Here is a 19982-nt window from a genome sequence, read left to right on the forward strand (position 1 = left end):
ATATGGATGGGTACTTAACCATTTACAGTGTCTGAATTGTATATGGACGGGTACTTAAACAGTAATAAAAAAGAATATGATTCAAGGATTAGACAAAGAAAACAGACCTATAACCATACAACCAAATAGAAGAAAATAAGCAGAGCATGGACTAGATGGGCCGATTTGGGTTTGATTTGGGTAATTGAAACTTATGGAGGTCCAGATGCATGCATTTTCCTGATGCCCAGACTAAAACTAGAATACAAGTTCATAGATCTCAGTGGGAATTGTACTACAAGGTGCCCCGGACTAAAACTAGAATAGAAGTTAATAAATCTCAGTGGGCATTGTACTACAAGGTGCCCCAGACTAAAACTGGAATAGAAGTCTATAGATCTCAATGGGACTTGTACTACAAGGTGCCCAAGACTAAAACTGGAATAGAAGTTTATAGATCTCAGTGGGAATTGTACTATAAGGTGCCCCAGACTTAAACTAGAATAGAAGGTTATGGATCTCAATGGGAACTGTACAAGGTACCCCAGACTAAAACTAGAATAGAAGTTTATGGATCTCAATGGGAATTGTACTACAAGGTACCCCAGACTAAAACTAGAATAGAAGTCTATAGATCTCAGTGGGAATTGTACTACAAGGTGCCCCAGACTTAAACTAGAATAGAAGTTTATGGATCTCAGTGGGAATTGTACTATAAGGTGCCCCAGACTAAAACTAGAATAGAAGTTTATAGATCTCAGTGGGAATTGTACTACAAGGTGCCCCAGACTAAAACTGAAAAAGAAGTTTTTAGATCTCAGTGGGAGTTGTACTACAAGGTGCCATACTATCAAAGGAAGGCAAGGATTGAATTGTGACTTGAACTGTTTAGGAAAAAGTGATCAAAAGCAAGCATTTTTCTGATGTTCTGATATTTCTTGAGTATATTGAATTGACCTAAACACAAAATTTGCCATACCACTAAAAAAGGGCAGGAATTAATTTTGGGGATTGTGACTTGAGCCTTTAAAATTAAGGAGTCACAAAAAGGTCAGGTCAATTCTTGTTAAATTCTAATCCTGTAATAATTTTTGCATCCAAGTTCAGAGCTGTATCAAGGTTTAATGGTGTGTCCACACTTGCCCCAAGCTCAAGTTTGATTTATCCAAAAAAAAATTACCGGGTTTTTACATTTTATTATAAAAAAAACCCATAACATTCATTAAGTTTTTCAGAACAATTAAGTTCATTGTTTAAAGTCAACTCTGACTAAAATGACTAGAACTAAAACACACTGTTTCCAAGTTTTCCCATGTATTCTGTCCATGGTTGCTTCTCCGGTGGTAAAAATTTCAAATTTGTTATTTTATTTTCTGTGAATGAACTTTTCATTCTATTATGTATTGTCACATTCATAGGGGTGTACATTTCATTGTCAATCAAATCCTCCAAACTAAATTTGTACAAATCGACATCAAATTTCATCTTGACAAAATGTGCATACTTGTCTCGTAAAATTCCAACAGAAACTATGTTGACAATGACATCAAGTTTTCCATCTCCATCAACATCGCCGATTGCTCCTGAAAAAAAAAAAAAAAAAAAACATTATAAAATTCAATACCAAGCTACTAATGTTAGGATAATGTTGCCTTATGTGTCTTCTTTGTACAAGCTCATATAAAAAAGAGACAGATCAAATATAATGGTGTTCTGTGGATTAAATTAACTTTTTTTTTAGTATTAAAGTTCTAGATTTAGGCTTAAGGAGAGAAGAAAACAAAAATGACAAAATATATTTTGTCATCCTATGTCATGCTCTAAGACCTGTGTTCATAGGACATTGGTCACCCTATCTACTGTATACAATTTGTTGTGGATTCTGTCAGATGAAAATATTTGTAAGTATTTCTTTTCTGAGTTTTGAAAAATAATTACTGTTAAAAAAAACAGTATTACTGGTATTATTTTTCAATTGTGAATATAAATAAAAATAAGTAAACCTAAAAAAATATTTATTTACATCACTATTATTACATACAGATATATGACAGGATGTAAATGAACACAGGAAAGTTTAGTACATATCAAAATCAGCCACAAAAACCAAAGGCTTTCTCATAAAATTTTAAAATTTCTTAATTCACTTATTAAATATGTGTCTCCACTGAAAAAAAAAGTTTCATTGCTATTTATGTGCTATAATGTGTTTTAACTAAAACAGAAGACAAAAATAAAGAAAAATTAAACAAAAATCAATCGATAAGGGAAATAATAGGTTTTTTTTTTCACAAGACTTTTTTATGTAGAAAACATAGCACGTGTGACAAACTCTTAGTATTTATACAAAGAGTAATCAAGGGAAACAAGACTCTAGTAGAAATCAAAAGAATGTAATCAAGGGACAAAGACCAGACATGGAAAACAGACAAACACAACTAAGAACATAAAGTAACTAAAATAATACAAACAAAGAAACAAAAGTAAATGAACAACTCCGACTCCACTAAAAAATGAGAGCATGGACCAGGTGCATCGGTAGAGTAATAACCTCTCATATCATCACAACCTCTGACAAAATACTTTGTTGTCCAAAGCTTGGTCTCTGTAGAAAAATGGCCCATAACTTCTCATTTTCATACAAATTCTTTGAAAACAACATAGAAGCAGTATTTATTGACATCATGATGACTCAATTATGACAAAAACTTTTGTTATGCTAGGAATTTCAAAACATGCCAATAAGAAATCAAAGCAGGTAAATTGAAATTAAAAAAAAAATCATAGGCCTGAAACAAGTGCTACTGAATCTACCTTTGTTGATACTTAGCTTACAAAATTGATAGCTATAGGAAAGATATATATACATAGATTAATAGAAGCAGTAAAATTATGGGATAGATCCCATTTAGGCAGGGGCAAAAAAGAAAGATTCTTGTATGTACACACTGCCACACCTGTCAACTACTTATAAATGGATGTAAAGCTATTTACCTGTAGTCCTTTCATCTGGCTGGACCATGATACACATTGGAGCCATAGATTGTCTCTTTCCTCTGGTCCAGGGCACCTCTAACTCAGTAAGAGTATGGTTTTCACCAAAAGTTTTCACGACATTTTGTACATTTTTTCTGTCCTCTGCTGTTAATTCTATAAATATAGACAAGGATTTCGTGAGTTTAATAGTGATTGACCAATTTTAAGCTTTCTTTAACAGTTTTTATCATCATTTTGCTTCCCAGAGAAGGAGGCATTGTGTAACCCTTAAAAGGTGACTTTTGCAACAAGCTTTATACAGAATATTTCAAATTATGAAGTATAATAGAAGCCAAGTTGCTGACTTAGTAAAGCAAGCTAAATTTGAATTAAGTGATCAATCAAAAAAAGGTGAATATATGTATTTTTTTATGTAAGTCAGATAAAGTCATTTTATTCATAAAATTATAACGATTTTTCATATGAGTCTTCAAGTAAAGTTATTTGAGGTGAAAGTGTTGGTAAAAATCAGAGTTATCTCCCTTAAAAAACGTTATTGTTTTTCCTTAGACCGATATGAGAAAATAACTGATTAAGATTGTTCAATTAAAACCTTCAGTATTTAATATGATATTGCCTCTGAGACTTAGAAAGAATTACCATAGCTTGTATCATTGTCAGATTCAGTGCTGCCATCTTGAAACAATATTTTTATGTGTATAAATATTCTAGATTTCACCATACATGTACCTATTTGTCCTTAATTTTTTTTTAATTAGCACAAGATGCACTAGTACATGAGAAATTTACATACTGTAAATGTGATTTAACCAGTAGTACTATATATCACCGAAAAATGGAGATAATTAAAAAAAAACATGTACATTTGGCCCTCCCTTGCTTCGGTTAGTGGACATGTCAATATAGTGACACCTACTATTATATGTTTTGAGACCCTATCTCCAAGTCACTTGACACCTATTATCATATGTTTGAGACCCTATCTCCCAGTCACTTGACACCTATTATCATATGTTTGAGACCCTATCTCCCAGTCATTTGACACCTACTATTATATGTTTTGAGACCCTATCTCCAAGTCACTTGACACCTATTATCATATGTTTGAGACCTTATCTCCAAGTCACTTGACACCTATTATGATAATGTTAACATACTAATTTTTGCTAGAAAAAATTTTGAACAGAAAACTCTGAAAAATAGTACCAGTGAAATGGATTTTTAACACTACATAATGTAAATCATTTTTTGAAGCTACTAGATTCTGTCAAGTGAACATATTTGAAATCCGCAAATATGTTCATTTGACAGAATCTGTAAAAATAAACAACCACAAAAATCAATATGTTTACAGTAGTATTTTTCAGATTTTTTATTCAATTACTAGACACCTACTGTAATAATACTTTTCAGACACTTTCTCCCAAATTTTAACTGGAGTTTTCATCACAGTCCTGTCTAAAGCAAACATTTCAGCTGTCATGAGAGTCTGATCAGATTCGCATTCTACAAAATCTTTGCCTACAGCTCGTTTTCTGCTGGTAAAGTGACTCTTAGAAAGTAGAACTCCTTCCATATCAAGATTATTCTCATCAACAACAGTTTCTTCTAGCTCATTAGGGTTGCGTTTTTTTCGAGTTATCTGAAATAGAATGATTCATTATAAAATGCATAAAATAAACTCATTCTGAAGCAGCGTTTTGTAGGTAGGAACTTGTTAGCATACCATGCCAGTCTTGTTCTGTACCAAATAAAGGTCAGATGGTGTCATATTTTTTATCAGAATTTGATGTGCGAGGTGTTGTCTGTTGCCTATTCTTTAAAAAAAATGAAAATTAAATTACATTAAAAAGAAAGCACAGGAATGTAGTATATTTAAAATGAGTCTGGACTTAAAAAAAAAAATTATTGTAAACAAAATCAATATAAGTTAGTCCAAAATTTGAGTTATTTTTTTTGGAAATTTTGTACCTGCTCAGGGGCAGATCAAGAATTTAAGGTTTGGAGGCCTAAGTTGAGCAAAACAAAGCAAAAACAGTTTCAGAGTAGAATAAGTGAAAAATCAAGATTTAGGGTGTATGCTGGGTCCACCTGCTATGAATCTGTGCCTGCTGCTAATTAAGTGCCAGTCCTAATTTTAAGAATAAAGCAATTGTTGAAATATGGTCCTAAAAAGCAAAGAACAGTATGTTCAATATTGATGGCGTTAGTTCATATTTGGTGGACCAATTTTTTTAAGGGATAAAGAACAGACTTACCATTTCCTTTTTGGAAAATAAATTGCAAAGAACAAGTTTATAGTCTAGAAGTCAGAAACAATAACTTTCTATAAACATCCAATTAAATCTTCCACTTTCTGCAGAGTTGTTTAGATTCAAATCAAGGATATTTTGAAAAATATGAACAATTTGAATGTACATGTATTGTCATATTGATGGATTTTTGGCCTGTTTCGTTTTATTCTGTTCTGACAGACTTTTTATCAAAGCCTTGTTATGAAAAAATACACTGATTCAAAATACTCAAATGATATACAAATAAAAAAAATAATCTGAACCTACAATTCTTTGTGCCCCTGTAGCTCCATGGATAGCAGCCTGGTTTAAGGAGCCATCTCCTCTTCTTCCTTGCATACGAATCAGGAAAACATCTCTATTATAGCTCATTGTTCTGGCAGTTAAATCTGATGTTACATCATATCTAACAGTGGTGGTATTCCATAGAACTGTACCATCTTTCCCATCAAGTATTACATACTGTAAAAGTCAAAATCAAAGATGAACTGCAGGAAATAGTTAGACATTCTCATTCTATAATAATCACATTAATATGCATATCATTTCAATTCACTTATCTCATTGGAAAATGAGCTTTACATGTGATGTTTCATGAGTCGATGAAACACATCTTTGAGGCCATGCCCACATCTAAGTGGGCTACATGTGTATTGCCTATTTTCTATTCAAAATAAAATAATAAAAAAAAAGAAACACATAAATTGTATTTATAAGAATTTTTTGAGTGTTTAATGTATTATGTCACATTTTGAACATAAAGTGTGTTTTATTGAAAATGTTCTACTGTCAACGTGTTTACACACTGATAGACCTCAATAGATGAAACATTAAATTCTTGAGTCAGGGAAATGTGTGCACATAGTATATATGGTAAATCTTGTGAATATGAGTAAAATCCATAGTTTGACATTTTTTGTAACTTTCATTAGTATTGTAAATCTTGTGAATATGAGTAACATCCATTGTGTGACATTTTTTGTAACTTTCATCAAGAGTTTCCTTTACTGGTATGTTTTCTTGTATGAATTATCTTTATTGTCCTTCTTTCACTTTTTATACAATTAAAAAAAATTGCGTGTTTTTTGTGTTTTGTTTTTGTGTTAATGACCCTTACTGTTTTGAAATGATGGCCACAAAGGGGCCAAAAAAAAAAAAAATTCATGAAATTTAAATATGTAACACCAGTAAAAGCATATGGATTTCAATGATATTTTTCCACTCAAATGTCTGACTGGGGTTGCTTTTTAATTATTTTCCTTCATGCATATCTACATATTATGCCCAACATTCAAAAAAAATTTCATCAAACTTCCTTGAGCAGTTTAGGAGGAATTGCACTTACAAGGATTGAACATGTAAAACCCTCAATTTGAATTATCTCCCTTAAGAGTTTTCCGACAGTAATTATATTATTTCATGCATATCTTCATATAATACCCAGCCTTTCTATAAATTTCATCAAAATTCTTTGAGAGGTTTAGGAGGAATTATGTTTACGAGATTTAAACATGTAAAACCCTTCATTTGGATTATCTTCCTTTTGAGCCCTGTGACAGTGATTATATTCCTTCATGCACATCTACAAATGATACCAAATCTTTCTCTAAAATGTCATCACAATCCCATGAGTGGTTTGTGGGAAGTTGTGTTTAGAAGAAATGTAGACACTTACGGATGGACAGAAAGGGTATATCCCACCAAACTTTATTTAAGCCATTTCCTGATGTTTAATTGTTAACTTGAGTAAAAGAGAATAGATAACTCTGAAATGATACCCAACTAAATGCCACAGAAGGTTGGCATTGTTTTGGAGCTTGTGACTGTAGCTATTTTCGAATTAGGAGCAAAAAAGGGACCATTTGGATTCTGGACAATTTTGTATCCTGTGTCATATGTTTAATCAGAATCCAACTTCAAAGTTGAAATGTATCTCTATACTTGTCCCAAGTGTTTAAGGAGGCCTTATCCAGCTGCACTCTGCAAAGCATTTTATTTATGAAAGTATAACCATAGTATTTTTAGACGGACTAATTTTTGCACAGACAAATTATTGTGAAAAGTTATTAGTGTCTATTAAATTATTTTTTCACACTATGAGACATTATTACTTGTTATTAAACAAACAAAAAAATAATAAATGCATGTGATACGTTCATTTCAATGAAATGACAGACTATTCATTGTGAAGACATTTACAGTAAATAATTTGAGCACTTAAGGTAGCAACTGTTTAATTTTTAAAGCACACAAATTTTTTTCCACATTTCTTGCTACAAATTGTTTTTTTCTCAAAAATTCAAAAACAAACTTTAAACAAAAAAATCAAAATCTCCCCAAGAAAATTAAATGGTTGCTGCCCTATGTGATCATTAGTGTAAAGAATAAATTGTATATATGAAACATATGCACATTGAGATTGTGTAATGAGATGATATGTGAGTAATTGTGAATGATGTATATCATTCCATCCCAATTTTGTCCATTATTCTATACATTTTATGACTCATCCAGTGATATCCTGTCTCCCACAATATCAACTTTTCTTTTGACAAGTAGAAAACTTGAATTTCAGTAAGGATTTGTTAAGTTGGACTTTAATTGTGGGAAAGTTAATCTTTATTTGTTGTTTTCCTGAGAAACCCAAATAAAAGTCCTACAATACTGAGAATCCTTGATGTCATTTCCCAACCATTTCCAGTTATCCTGTCTTTTTTTCCAAAATGAGTATCTCTCTCATGATAAGACCCAAAAATTTTACAGAAAAAACTTTTAAAATGCTGCTCGTTATCTTTTCCAAACCCCTATTTCACACTGAATGAAGTATCTGCTTTCTTAATAACAGCTCATCAAGTATCTTTAAAATATCAAATGAATTTATGAATTTATGAACTGTATGATCAAACTTGTTTAGTACCACTGTCTCATCATGTATTAAGAATTTAACATTAGTCCTGTGCATTGTTGTTTATATTTTTTTTTTTGTTTATTTATGTCAAACCATTTATTGTTGATATCTTAATGTTAATGTCTATTGATTGGTTGCTCCTTAAATCTACATGTACATACATCTGTACTATTAAAGTATGGCCAAGCTCCTTTAGTCCAGTGTACCATAAAATCAAGAGTGTCATCATCATTAAAATACCCAGGGGCAGGTGAACTGAAATTGTAAACACTCTATCTTAATTGTACTGGTATTTACCATCAGTCTTTCCTTATTTTGTGTAAAAACAAATAATTTGAAATAAAAAGATGACTAGGAAATTTCAATATGAAATTGGAAATGCACCTTCTTTTTCTAAGCATGATGAAAGCATTCAAAACAGCATTTAGTATAAGTGTAAATTATATCAAACCTGTAAGATTCCCTTTCCTCAAATTTAATTTTCCACATGACATCCAGTGTCTCCCCATCAAACAAGATCATTGTCCCATCAAAACCTGACATTAGAATGTCCTTGACACCATCTTTATTGACATCAGCTAATACAGGAGGTACCATGACTCCTTTCACCTCTGACCTAGGTAAAATATACAATTTAGATAGATAAAATGATTGTGGACTATATGATGAGAAAAATTACCAATATTGTTCCACTACTGAAGGCCACATGAATGTTTCTGAATACAGGTTGACATCTTGAGATGAAATTGTTTTATTTTTTTGTGATATGCTGATGGAGCCCACTACATTTAATATAAATAAATGTGTTTTCAAAGTCCCTTTTTTGTAGTAATTGTGCCCAGTTTTAAAAAAAAACCTCATATTTACTATACAGTGAATATTGTTTTCGTGGGGCACCAATTTTATTGGATAAGCTTAACCACGAAATTTGGTTCCAAACAAAAAAGAAAATTTAATGATGTGTATACTGAAAATCTAAAAACCACAAATTAAAGAATCCAAGAATTTGTGTTTCTTCCCTAATCCACGAAAATTGGTATCCATGACTTAAAGTTCTTTCACAGTATTTGACCATTCCTTCAGGTTGCTTGAAATTGAAAAGTTTAGGGAAAATTAAGGAACAAAAACAACCACAATTTGAGATCTTATTTTTGGGACTGCCAATGAAGGAAGTTATGGTAACAGGAATAGAATGACCTCCTTAATTTATTTACTTAGTATTTTCAGTCATTCCTAGCATCTTTCTGCTGTTGCTTTTCTATGCTTAATTGTCAAGAAATAAATATTGGATAACATTTTATTAAAAAATGATTACAAACCTGAAGAGTTCATATTCTCCTTTAAAGTTTGGTTTCCTATAACCCCATTGTTTGTAAGCACCCTGTACATTTGGTGCTTTATGGTTGTGGTCGAGGTTGTTCACATACCGGTAGAAATCTGATATGGATATTGCCAGAAACAGACCTGAAAACACAAGCAATTGACAAACAATACAAAGGACACTAAAAATATAATAAATATAGGGGAGATAATCAAGAAAATATGCTACTTCTGAGACTTTTGATGACATACATTCTGACTAAGTAGAAATAGACTCTTTTAAAAAATTGAAATATAACATAGTAAATGACTTGTAAAAGTAGTTATCAGTTGTACTCTAATATAACTGGTAATATTCTTAACATTGACTTCTACTATATAAAGAATAAAATCTGTAGTAGCAACTTAATGAAACCTTAAATGGCATTAATTGATAATATTTGATCAGTAATTTATCAGTCAGCCCTCTTACACTGTATTTCAGTACCACTCCTCCTATGCAATATAGAAATTACAAGTATTGTGTAAGTTGGAAAAAAAGAAAATGATGTGTAACCATGGGCCTTTAATAGTGAAATATATTATTTTGATTAGTTTATATTAGTATTGCAGTGTTAGTCCAAAACACTTGCCAATACTTGACACACAGACCTCCATTTGTTTCTCTGTCACTTCCATACTAAAACATGACAATATGCGTCACACAGACCACCCAATGTTTTTCTACCACTTCCAAACAAACTTGACAATGCTTGATATACAGACCTCCTATGGTTTCTCCACCACTTCCATATAAACTTTACAATACATTACATACAAACCTCCAATTGTTTCTCCACCACTTCCAAACAAACTTGACAATGCTTGATATACAGACCTCCCAATATTTCTCTTCCACTTCCATACAAACTTTACAGTACATTACATACAAACTTCCAACTGTTTCTACACCACTTCCAAACAAACTTGACAATGCTTGATATACAGACCTCCTATGGTTTCTCTACCACTTTCATACAAACTTTACAATACTTGACAATGCTTGATATACAGACCTCCCAATATTTCTCTTCCACTTCCATACAAACTTTACAGTACATTACATACAAACCTCCAACTGTTTCTACACCACTTCCAAACAAACTTGACAATGCTTGATATACAGACCTCCTATGGTTTCTCTACCACTTCCATACAAACTTTACAGTACTTGACAATGCTTGATATACAGACCTCCCAATATTTCTCTTCTACTTCCATACAAACTTTACAGTACATTGCATACAAACCCCCAACTGTTTCTACACCACTTCCAAACAAACTTGACAATGCTTGATATACAGACCTCCTATGGTTTCTCTACCACTTCCATACAAACTTTACAGTACTTGACAATGCTTGACATACAAACCTCCAACTGTTTCTCCACCACTTCCATACAGCATATACTGGGATCCATCTCTACGTTGATGTATTACTGGGGACATATACGTCTCCTTTTTCTCAGGTAGTTCTAGATGACGTCCAATCGGTTGACCAGTAGCTCCATCTATCATCAGCAACCATCCTGCATTTCTTGAATGATTCTGAAATACCAAGTAAACTTGATTCTATCATGACATTTTTTACAGTAACAAGTAAGAAGTAAGCACCCGTTCTAAAATGTCATACAAAAGGAACAAATTCAGTAGTATATGACTCATGATTTTAACCTTTACCAAGTAAGTAAGTCAATAAAGCATGTGACCAATGAATACATAGATGAACATTAGTGACAGAATATTTAAAATACATAAGGGAATAACCATTTGTCTTTGAGGGGGAGCTAAGAAATTATTAAGATAAATATTTTGATTTGATGTACTTAAAAAAATAAATATTTTAACCATTAACATGATGAAAATAAATATTTCCATCAAATAAATCCTTCAACCCCTTTCTCAATATCAAATGGTCATCCTCTAAATTTGTTGATAATGACTCATTACCTCAGCAGGTATTACAGGATCTCCACCATGGGCTATGACTATTTCATTAATACCGTCATTATTCATATCAGGTATTGGTGTTGCAGTGTATATGTTCCATCCAGGTTGCAGATGTATAGGGTCTGTTACCCATAGTGTCTCACCTACACAAAGAGGATAAATTCCAGGGTATAATTATACTATGAAGAATCATATACTTTGAACTATTAACTTATTAAAAGTAGCATAAAAAATTGTCATGCTAGGTATACCCCAACTCAGAAGTCACCCATAAACGGAAGTTAATATTGGAAATCAACTTAAGGAGGAGACCTAGGGTAAGGGACATAACTCTGAAATCAGTGATATGTTTGTACCATATAAAATTGCACCAAAGCCTATCAAGCTTTCATATGAAACAGAATGAAATAAATCCAAGTTACTTTGATGCTTACATGAGATTGATGTAAAATGCTGAATACAAACATTCCAATGATTTGTAAGAGTTGTGTCCCTTACCCGAGGTCTACCTCCTTAAATCACTTGCAACATATTCCCTATCCATTTGAAGCAACACCAAATTTGAACAATATTCATCTATTGGGAATGGAGATCATTGTGACAAAGGTTGGCAGATTGAAAGACAGATGGACAGACAAGGTGATTCCAATACAGGACACACTTGTTTAGTGGGGGATTAAAAATCATATGCAGTAAGGAACAAAATTATTTTTTATGGTATAAGATTAAAACTTTGGATAAATGACTACAGCTAACTTCTCATTTTCATTTTTAAAGTAAACAGAGGTTTTTTTCTTTGTTTGTATGACCTATGTAATATCAAAATATTCTGAAGCATTTTTGTCTGTTTTATCAGAATTCCTGGAAATTTGGTGGGTCAACATTGGCACAGGCATCACAAATTTGAAAAAAAAATATCAATTTTGTACCAAATTTTAGCTATGTTTGCAAAAACTTGAGTTTTTAACTACAAAAGTCTGTTCGACTTGTCACTTCTCAACAAGAACTGACTAAAACATTCTAAAAAGGTAATGGTGTTTTCCTATATCAAATCCTTAACAAAAACGCAGATTGGTAACACTCTATTACCATGTTTAGAAATACCACTTAAGAGGAGCCAGAAACATCCCTTAGTGTACCTTATCCTTTATTCTTATGCTTCAGAAAAAAACGAAAACTTTAAAAGTGATGCAATTAACAATATAAAAGCATCATCTGTCTTATGTACTATATACTTAAATCTTTGAAGCAGTCCTTTTTCTAAAGGGGACACAACTCACACACAATTTTAAATTATACCTGTCTTAGGGTCTAAAGCCCTGAGATCTTTGAGTCTACCAGATGCAATGCATTCATCTGTACCATCTTGGTTGACATCAACTCCAACACAGTTAAGAGCAAAGATTTCAGAAAATGTAGTAGTCTTCCAAAGTAGTTTGCCATCATAGCCCCTGAGAGCTATAACTGCCCCAGCACATGGTTTCTCCATACCTGAGAAAAGTTAGAAAAAGAATACAAGAATACACGAACCTAACACTTACAACATTAAATTAATGTCATATTCTAAAGTTATAATTCATGGCAATTTGACAGTAGGGGTTTTAGAGAATTCCAGGTAATCTTTTGGCAAATAGCCTGGAACCCTCCTTTTTTAACATTTCTGGATCTGCCACTGTTTTAGATAAATATTTTTTTTTCATGTCTGTTAAGAGATTTTTTCAGATGCATCATATCTGTACATTTATAAATATTTTTATACAGTTGAGAAATAATAACATACAAAAAAGGTTCAAACCTAGTTTATGACAAAAATTATCCATTGATGACTCCAGCACCATGGAAACAATTTCCTTGCCAACAGCCAATCCAGTAATTATATCAAGTAATCCATCACCATCTACATCAACCAACCTCACACTCGACTCACTTCCTGTTTTCAATAATAAATGATTTATGTTGGGTTAATATGCAATTTGTATTCTATTTTCTTGAAAAAATTTCACCTTAAACTCTATAATTGTACAGGATATCAAATTGTTAAAGTTCTGTGAGATATTAATGTTCATGGTTAAAATGTTAAAATGTCTTTATAAATTATAGCACTTTTGGATCTACCTAGAAAAAATCTGGAAAAAGAAAGAATATGTTTTATAGTGCAATTAAATTAATACCTCTTTGTAAAAAATCAGTAAATCTTCACTTATTCTAGTAAAGAAATAGATATTTTCTTCCAGGTGGGGTTGTTGTCTCTTTGACATGTACACCATACCTATTCTCATTACAAACATTTGCATTATTAAATTTCTACTCCAAACTCTACATTTTTAATGTAGATCAGAGAAAATGTGTATGAATAATATCATGTACATATACTATGTTTCTAAAGAAATACTGTTTTGCAGATAAAAAAAATGTTCACAATGTATGCCCCATCTATATCATCTTCACTATAGGACCAGAACCATTGCTTAGCAAAGATGCATCTATATAAATTGAATTTAATCCATCCACTGGATTCTTAGATAATTGCAACAAAATCTTGACAAACAGAATGGCTGATGGAATACCAGACAGAAAAGGTGATTCCAATAATCTACTCACTTGTTGATTAAGGTTATTGTAAATGAGTACCTAAAATAGTTAGATTCAGAATGGTTCCATTACATTATTTCTCACTGCACAGGCAACATATTGACCAATATAATACTGTGAAAGTACTATTGTTTGTAGGGTTCCAGTTTTTGTGGTTTTCATGGGTAGACCAAACAACAAAATTTGGTTCCCAACAGAAAGGAGATTCCCATAGTTGTGTATACTGAAAACCTCCAATTAATGAATTGAAGAATCCATTAACTTGTGAACTTAATCCACGAAATTGGTATCCAGGAATTTTAGTACTTTCACAGTACATGCCCAGTTTTAAGCACATATGATATTGATTGTCAACTGAGCCAAATCTCTCTTTTCATGCCAGCCAGCAAAATTTACAGGTTTCGTTTGTATCTCCATTTTTATGCCAATCATCACCTCAAATATAGGTTTATGTTGGAGTTGTTGAAATAGGATACATTATAATTAAAGAATTTTTTTAAAGGTACTTCCATTTTAATTTTCCCATTTAAAAAGTACTGAGCAGAGCAACAGTGTAAAACACGAGTTATTGATCATTGGAAGATCCTATATAGCAAATAAAAACTCACCCCAGTCTGACAATTTGACATGCCAAGGTCTTGAGGCTTTTACTATCTTAGGTGGTGTTGGTTTAGGCAAATATTTCTCCTTGAATGAGTTTGGTGTAAAAAATCCTGCCATGTAACCCACAAAAAAGAATAAAAGTGACAAAGCTAACATAATTGCACCTCTAGTGGGGCTACAAAAAGGGTCTGTTTTTTTCCCTGGTGCTCTGAAATTATATCCATGACCATGTCCATTTTTTAACTTGGAATTGATCAGTCCTAATTCTGCATCTTTTACTTTGATCTCTGGATCACTTTCAGTTCTTTTTTCATCTCCAAAGTCATCATCTTCACTTTCACTCCCCATGGGAAGGAGATGACTGTAGTCTCCATCTGATGTTGCCCCACCTCTTCGACCTAAAATCATAAACAAAGTCAATACAGAAGATTCATCAAAATAGAAAAAAAAATTCAACAACATCAAAATAAAAATTATGTACACGGCTATTCACACATTAACAATATGATTCAAACCTCATTTTGAAGAAAAATACTAGTAAAAGTAACTCAAGAACAAAATATTGCACCAATTTTAGTTCATATGTCTAAGTGAATTTAAGCTAAGATTCCTATCACTCTTTTCTGAGTTACATTGTATACTATGTCATTCTTTTGTGAGTTACATTGTATACAGTATGTCATTCTTTTGAGAGTTACATTGTATACTATGTCATTCTTTTGTGAGTTACGTTGTATACTGTCATTCTTTTGTGAGTTACATTGTATACAGTATGTCATTCTTTTGTGAGCTACGTTGTATCTATGTCATTCTTTTGTGAGTTACGTTGTATACAGTATGTCATTCTTTTTTGAGTTACATTGTATACTATGTCATTGTTTTGTGAGTTACGTTGTATACTATGTCATTCTTTTGTGAGTTACATTGTATACTATGTCATTCTTTTGAGAGTTCCATTGTATACTTTGTCATTCTTTTGTGAGTTACGTTGTATACAGTTTGTCATTCTTTTGTGAGTTACATTGTATACGGTATGTCATTCTTTTGTGAGTTACATTGTATACTATGTCATTCTTTTGTGAGTTACGTTGTATACTATGTCATTGTTTTGTGAGTTACATTGTATACTATGTCATTCTTTTGTAGGTTACATTGTATACTATGTCATTCTTTTGTGAGTTACATTGTATACTATGTCATTCTTTTGAGAGTTCCATTGTATACTTTGTCATTCTTTTGTGAGTTACGTTGTATACAGTATGTCATTCTTTTGTGAGTTACATTGTATACTATGTCATTCTTTTGTGAGTTACATTGTATACTATGTCATTGTTTTGTGAGTTACATTGTATACTATGTCATTGTTTTGTGAGTTACGTTGTATACAGTATGTCATTCTTTTGTGAGTTACATTGTATACTATGTCATTCTTTTGTGAGTTACGTTGTATACTATGTCATTGTTTTGTGAGTTACATTGTATACAGTATGTCATTCTTTTGAGAGTTACATTGTATACTATGTCATTCTTTTGTGAGTTACGTTGTATACTATGTCATTTTTTTTGTGAGTTACATTGTATACTATGTCATTCTTTTGTGAGTTACATTGTATACTATGTCATTGTTTTGAGAGTTACATTGTATACTATGTCATTGTTTTGTGAGTTACATTGTATACAGTATGTGTTTTGTAATATTTGATTATGTGTTAAAATACAACATATAATATTATATGTTATAATAATATATAATGTAATATATAATATAATAATACATAAACAGAAAGTTTCTTCTTTTTAATTAGTTTGAATATAAAGATAAAAGCAGTGTTAAAAAAAAATTCTTACCTTTCATCCTGATGATTATAGACTACTCTACACTCTCTATATTATAAACAACTGATAAGACATATATTAAGATAGGTTTCACTGACACAGATAAGGTCATTTTCTGGTCATCTAAGCTGCTTATGGAACCAAGAATTATGTAATATCTTCAATGCCTTAGATTACCTGATAATAGACATGTAGGCGGTCTCCCCCTTTTTTGTTAATGAGACAAAATGAAAAGAGAAAAAAAAAACAACTTAAAGAAAAACTTTAACAGTGAATTTACAAAATACTAAAGATTCCAGCACCATAATGATTGTATAATCCCAAAAATTATGTGAGGTCCACTTAAACTAACAGTTCTATCAAGCTTATCTGATAAAACAGAAGAAAGACAAAATGGATTGAAAACATTTATCTTATCAATGTTGTCTACAACCCATTGCATTATATTATCTTTATCACTTTAATGTTAATAAAGTGGTATAACTTTTTTTTTATCAAAATGAAAACAAAATGAAATGTTTTGCTATCATTAAAAAAAAAAATTATTTATAATGAACTCCAGTCCAAATATTATGGATTGATTTGTGTAATACATGTATTCTTAAATTTCTAGATCTGTCCCTGCAAGTCATCATGTTTTTAATATGGACAACTAATACTGCTTTACAAGTTGCAACTAGGTCAAAATTTGGGTGGACAAGATTTGTAGAAAAAAAGAACACTGAAATAGTAATTTCTACTGTAGGCATGTGCCAGCTCCAGTAGTCAATTTTACAAAAATACATCTTAAGAAGTTATGACATCACTATATATATGCTCTTTAATTATTCAGTTCCCTTTAATCTCAGTTGTTTCAAAAAAAGCTAGAGGTAGATCATAAACCATATTTACCTTCAGCTACTGGTAAAGAAGTCATGTCCACTTACAAATAAGGAAAGAAATAAAGAAAGAAATGAATGAATACAAATAAAACCTAAACAGAATACATGTATTAAAAAGTTATCCAATCATTTATGTGAAACTTCACTGACAACATTCATATTGTTGTCATGACAACTAACATCCCTTGGTATACCGTTGCAATTTGTTTTGTTAACTGGTCTGGTTTCCGTAACTATTGTGCTTTTTATGAGACGAGATAGTCAGTCTTGTACTCAACCCCCAACCTGGAGGACCAGGAGATTTGCTGTCAAGGTTCCCATCCTCTAGATCCACCTCCATCCAAGGCTTAGGAGCTAGGATCTGCCCGGTTTTATGCCAGAGTAGTCTCTCTTAGATTGATAGTCTTCCTGGGCTTACAACCCCCATCTGGCTGCATGGGGTTTGGTTTGCAGGCACCAGGGCATCTCCACTTGCCGGTGGGCCTAGCATCCCATGCATCTAGGGGCCAAACTTCCTCCAAGGCCCCGTGGTTCAGCCTGGGGCTGTTCACCATTTGCCACCTCAAAGAGGATCCCATATCTGGGCCACATAGGTCTTGCTGCATGAGAGGCTATATCTGGCAGGGGAGACTGACTCACTCGACTTCCTTTTCACAACAGGAGTTGTTACCCAGAGGTGGAGCTGAAAGCCAGAGTGGAAAAGCACAGACACCACAACACACACACTGTACGCATCACACAGCCATATGACAGAGGAATGGATAAGCGACAACACCTGGAATAGCGTTCAAGAAATAAAATACATTAAGAAAAACTAAACAATCCAAAATCCGATATAATTAAACTTGCCTTACAGAAAGAATACTTGCCAAAGACAAAGAAGTTAAACAAGAAGCTGAGATAGATAAGAAAATGTATCTTGAAACACTAGCCATGGAGGTAGAAACATCAGCCTCAAGGGGACAACTTAGTACAGTATATAAGATCACAAAACAACTAAGTGTCTAACAAACCAATACTAATCTCTTCATGGATTTGGCACTGGAGATATTTTTTGTTTTGACCACTACCAGGTCAGTGGTGGTAAAAAAATATATCTCCAGCACAGAATCCATAAAGGCATTAAAACCATCAACAGCAAACCATGCAAGTCTAAAGATGGTAGAGAGCATCTGAGAAACAGCAGCTTGAAAGATGGACTGAGCACTTTAAGGAAATTCTAAATACTGATCATCAAGGTGACATCCTTGAAGAATAAGATATAAGCATTGAAGAAGTATCGATCAGGAAGAGATTAGGAAGACAACACTCAAGCTAAAAAATGAAAAATCACTTCGTTTGGACTCTTCAACATCAGAAATGCCAAAAGTAGATCTGGAAACCAGCAAAGAAGTACTTTACAACTTATTTCAGCACATCTGGAAATGTGAGACAATTCCTAATGACTGGGCAAAAAGGACTCATTATAAAGTACCCAAAACAGGAGATTTCAGTGACTGCAACAGCTGGCAGGATATAATCTTTAACTATCAGTACCCAGCAAGATACTGTTAAGAGTCCTATTAAGTAAAATAGATGATGTAAATGATCTGCTAAGCAAAGATCAGGCAGAGGATGCAGGATGTTAAGTAACACCAATGGGACAGTGAGAGACATCAGAGGCAGAATAAGCAAGGCTAGAAATGCATTCTGCCAACTGAAATCCAAATAGAGAAGTGGGTCAATCAGTATGAACACGAAGCTGAAAATATACAACAGTGATTTGAAGTCTGTGTTACTTTAGGCTAAAAACCACTAATTCCACTTCCCATAGGCTTCTATGCTAATTTCACAATATTCAATGGCTTCTCTGGACTTTACCTTAACTTTAACCTGCAGATGACTATATATCAGCATGATTCTACATATGTCAGCTCACAATGCTCAGAATGGCATGTGGGGTTAGCAGACTTGCAGTGCAGTACTGGTCACCGGAAGTGAAGGGTCTATAAATAGCATGGGAAATCCCAGTGTTTTCACAAGATAGGGGTATATTTAAAAATCATTATGGAGATTAGGCTTCACATCACAAGAAGCAAAATGCACCTATAAAATGTACAGAAATGTTTTTCCTTTCAGAAACTGTTTAAATTTTTTAAATAAGATGAGAACTTTTTTCACAGCACTATGAGGAACAGGGGTAATTTCTGCGTAGGACTATTTTTGCGTACGTTCCAAATGCTCATTGGTTGAATTGGTGGTCTGTAACCTAAATATGGGGCTGAATGCTGCAGAATAATACAAACTGACATGAAAAAACTCTCCTCATTCCACAACACCTGCCTTCAAAACATCTGTAAAATTTATTTGCCTTAAAAGATATCAAATAAAGAACTATACCTTAAGACCAAGCAGTGCTGCATGGAGATAGAGATAAAAAGGAGGTGGTGTTGGATTGGGCATGTTTTGCGAAAAGGAGGAGAAGATATCACTAAGATTGCATTAAGATGGACTCCTGATGAGAAGCAAGAAGAGGACACCCAAAAGAGACATGGCGAAGGATGGTCGAACAGGAGATGAAAGATGTAGAGAAGACCTGGAGGGA

General features: G+C 32.8%; 1 protein-coding gene across 2 annotated transcripts; it reads right to left on the minus strand.

Moving 5' to 3' along the window:
* Positions 1 to 1155: 1155 nt before the first annotated feature.
* LOC148609393 (protein FAM234B-like) lies at positions 1156 to 16687 on the minus strand. 2 transcript variants are annotated; one of them, XM_088595942.1, is made up of 13 exons: positions 16530 to 16687; positions 14687 to 15079; positions 13282 to 13416; positions 12786 to 12977; positions 11487 to 11629; positions 10910 to 11084; positions 9498 to 9642; positions 8630 to 8794; positions 8340 to 8433; positions 5538 to 5732; positions 4372 to 4618; positions 2974 to 3129; positions 1156 to 1562 (listed from the first exon to the last, which is right to left on the minus strand). In XM_088595942.1, exons 1-13 carry the CDS (start codon positions 16534 to 16536, stop codon positions 1264 to 1266), a joined length of 2346 nt encoding a protein of 781 aa, XP_088452068.1. In that variant the 5' UTR covers positions 16537 to 16687; the 3' UTR covers positions 1156 to 1263. The 2 variants fall into 2 exon arrangements, with proteins under 2 accessions (XP_088452068.1, XP_088452067.1); XM_088595941.1 differs by lacking the exon at positions 16530 to 16687 and having other exon boundaries at positions 14687 to 15089.
* Positions 16688 to 19982: the final 3295 nt, after the last annotated feature.

This window comes from Perna viridis, chromosome 8 (genome assembly GCF_037379345.1).
Source record: "Perna viridis isolate PV_CMFRI_1.1 ecotype Kerala chromosome 8, ASM3737934v1, whole genome shotgun sequence".
NCBI classification, from domain to species: domain Eukaryota; kingdom Metazoa; phylum Mollusca; class Bivalvia; order Mytilida; family Mytilidae; genus Perna; species Perna viridis.

Coding starts and splice junctions, on each gene's coding strand:
- LOC148609393 (XM_088595941.1), bottom strand. CDS start 15,089: ATGATTTTAGGTCGAAGAGGTGGGGCAACATCAGATGGAGACTACAGT. Junction 8,795..9,497: donor GGAGAATATGAACTCTTCAG/GTTTGTAATCAT, acceptor TATTTTACCTAG/GTCAGAGGTGAAAGGAGTCA. Junction 5,733..8,339: donor CATACTTTAATAGTACAGAT/GTATGTACATGT, acceptor TGACTTTTACAG/TATGTAATACTTGATGGGAA.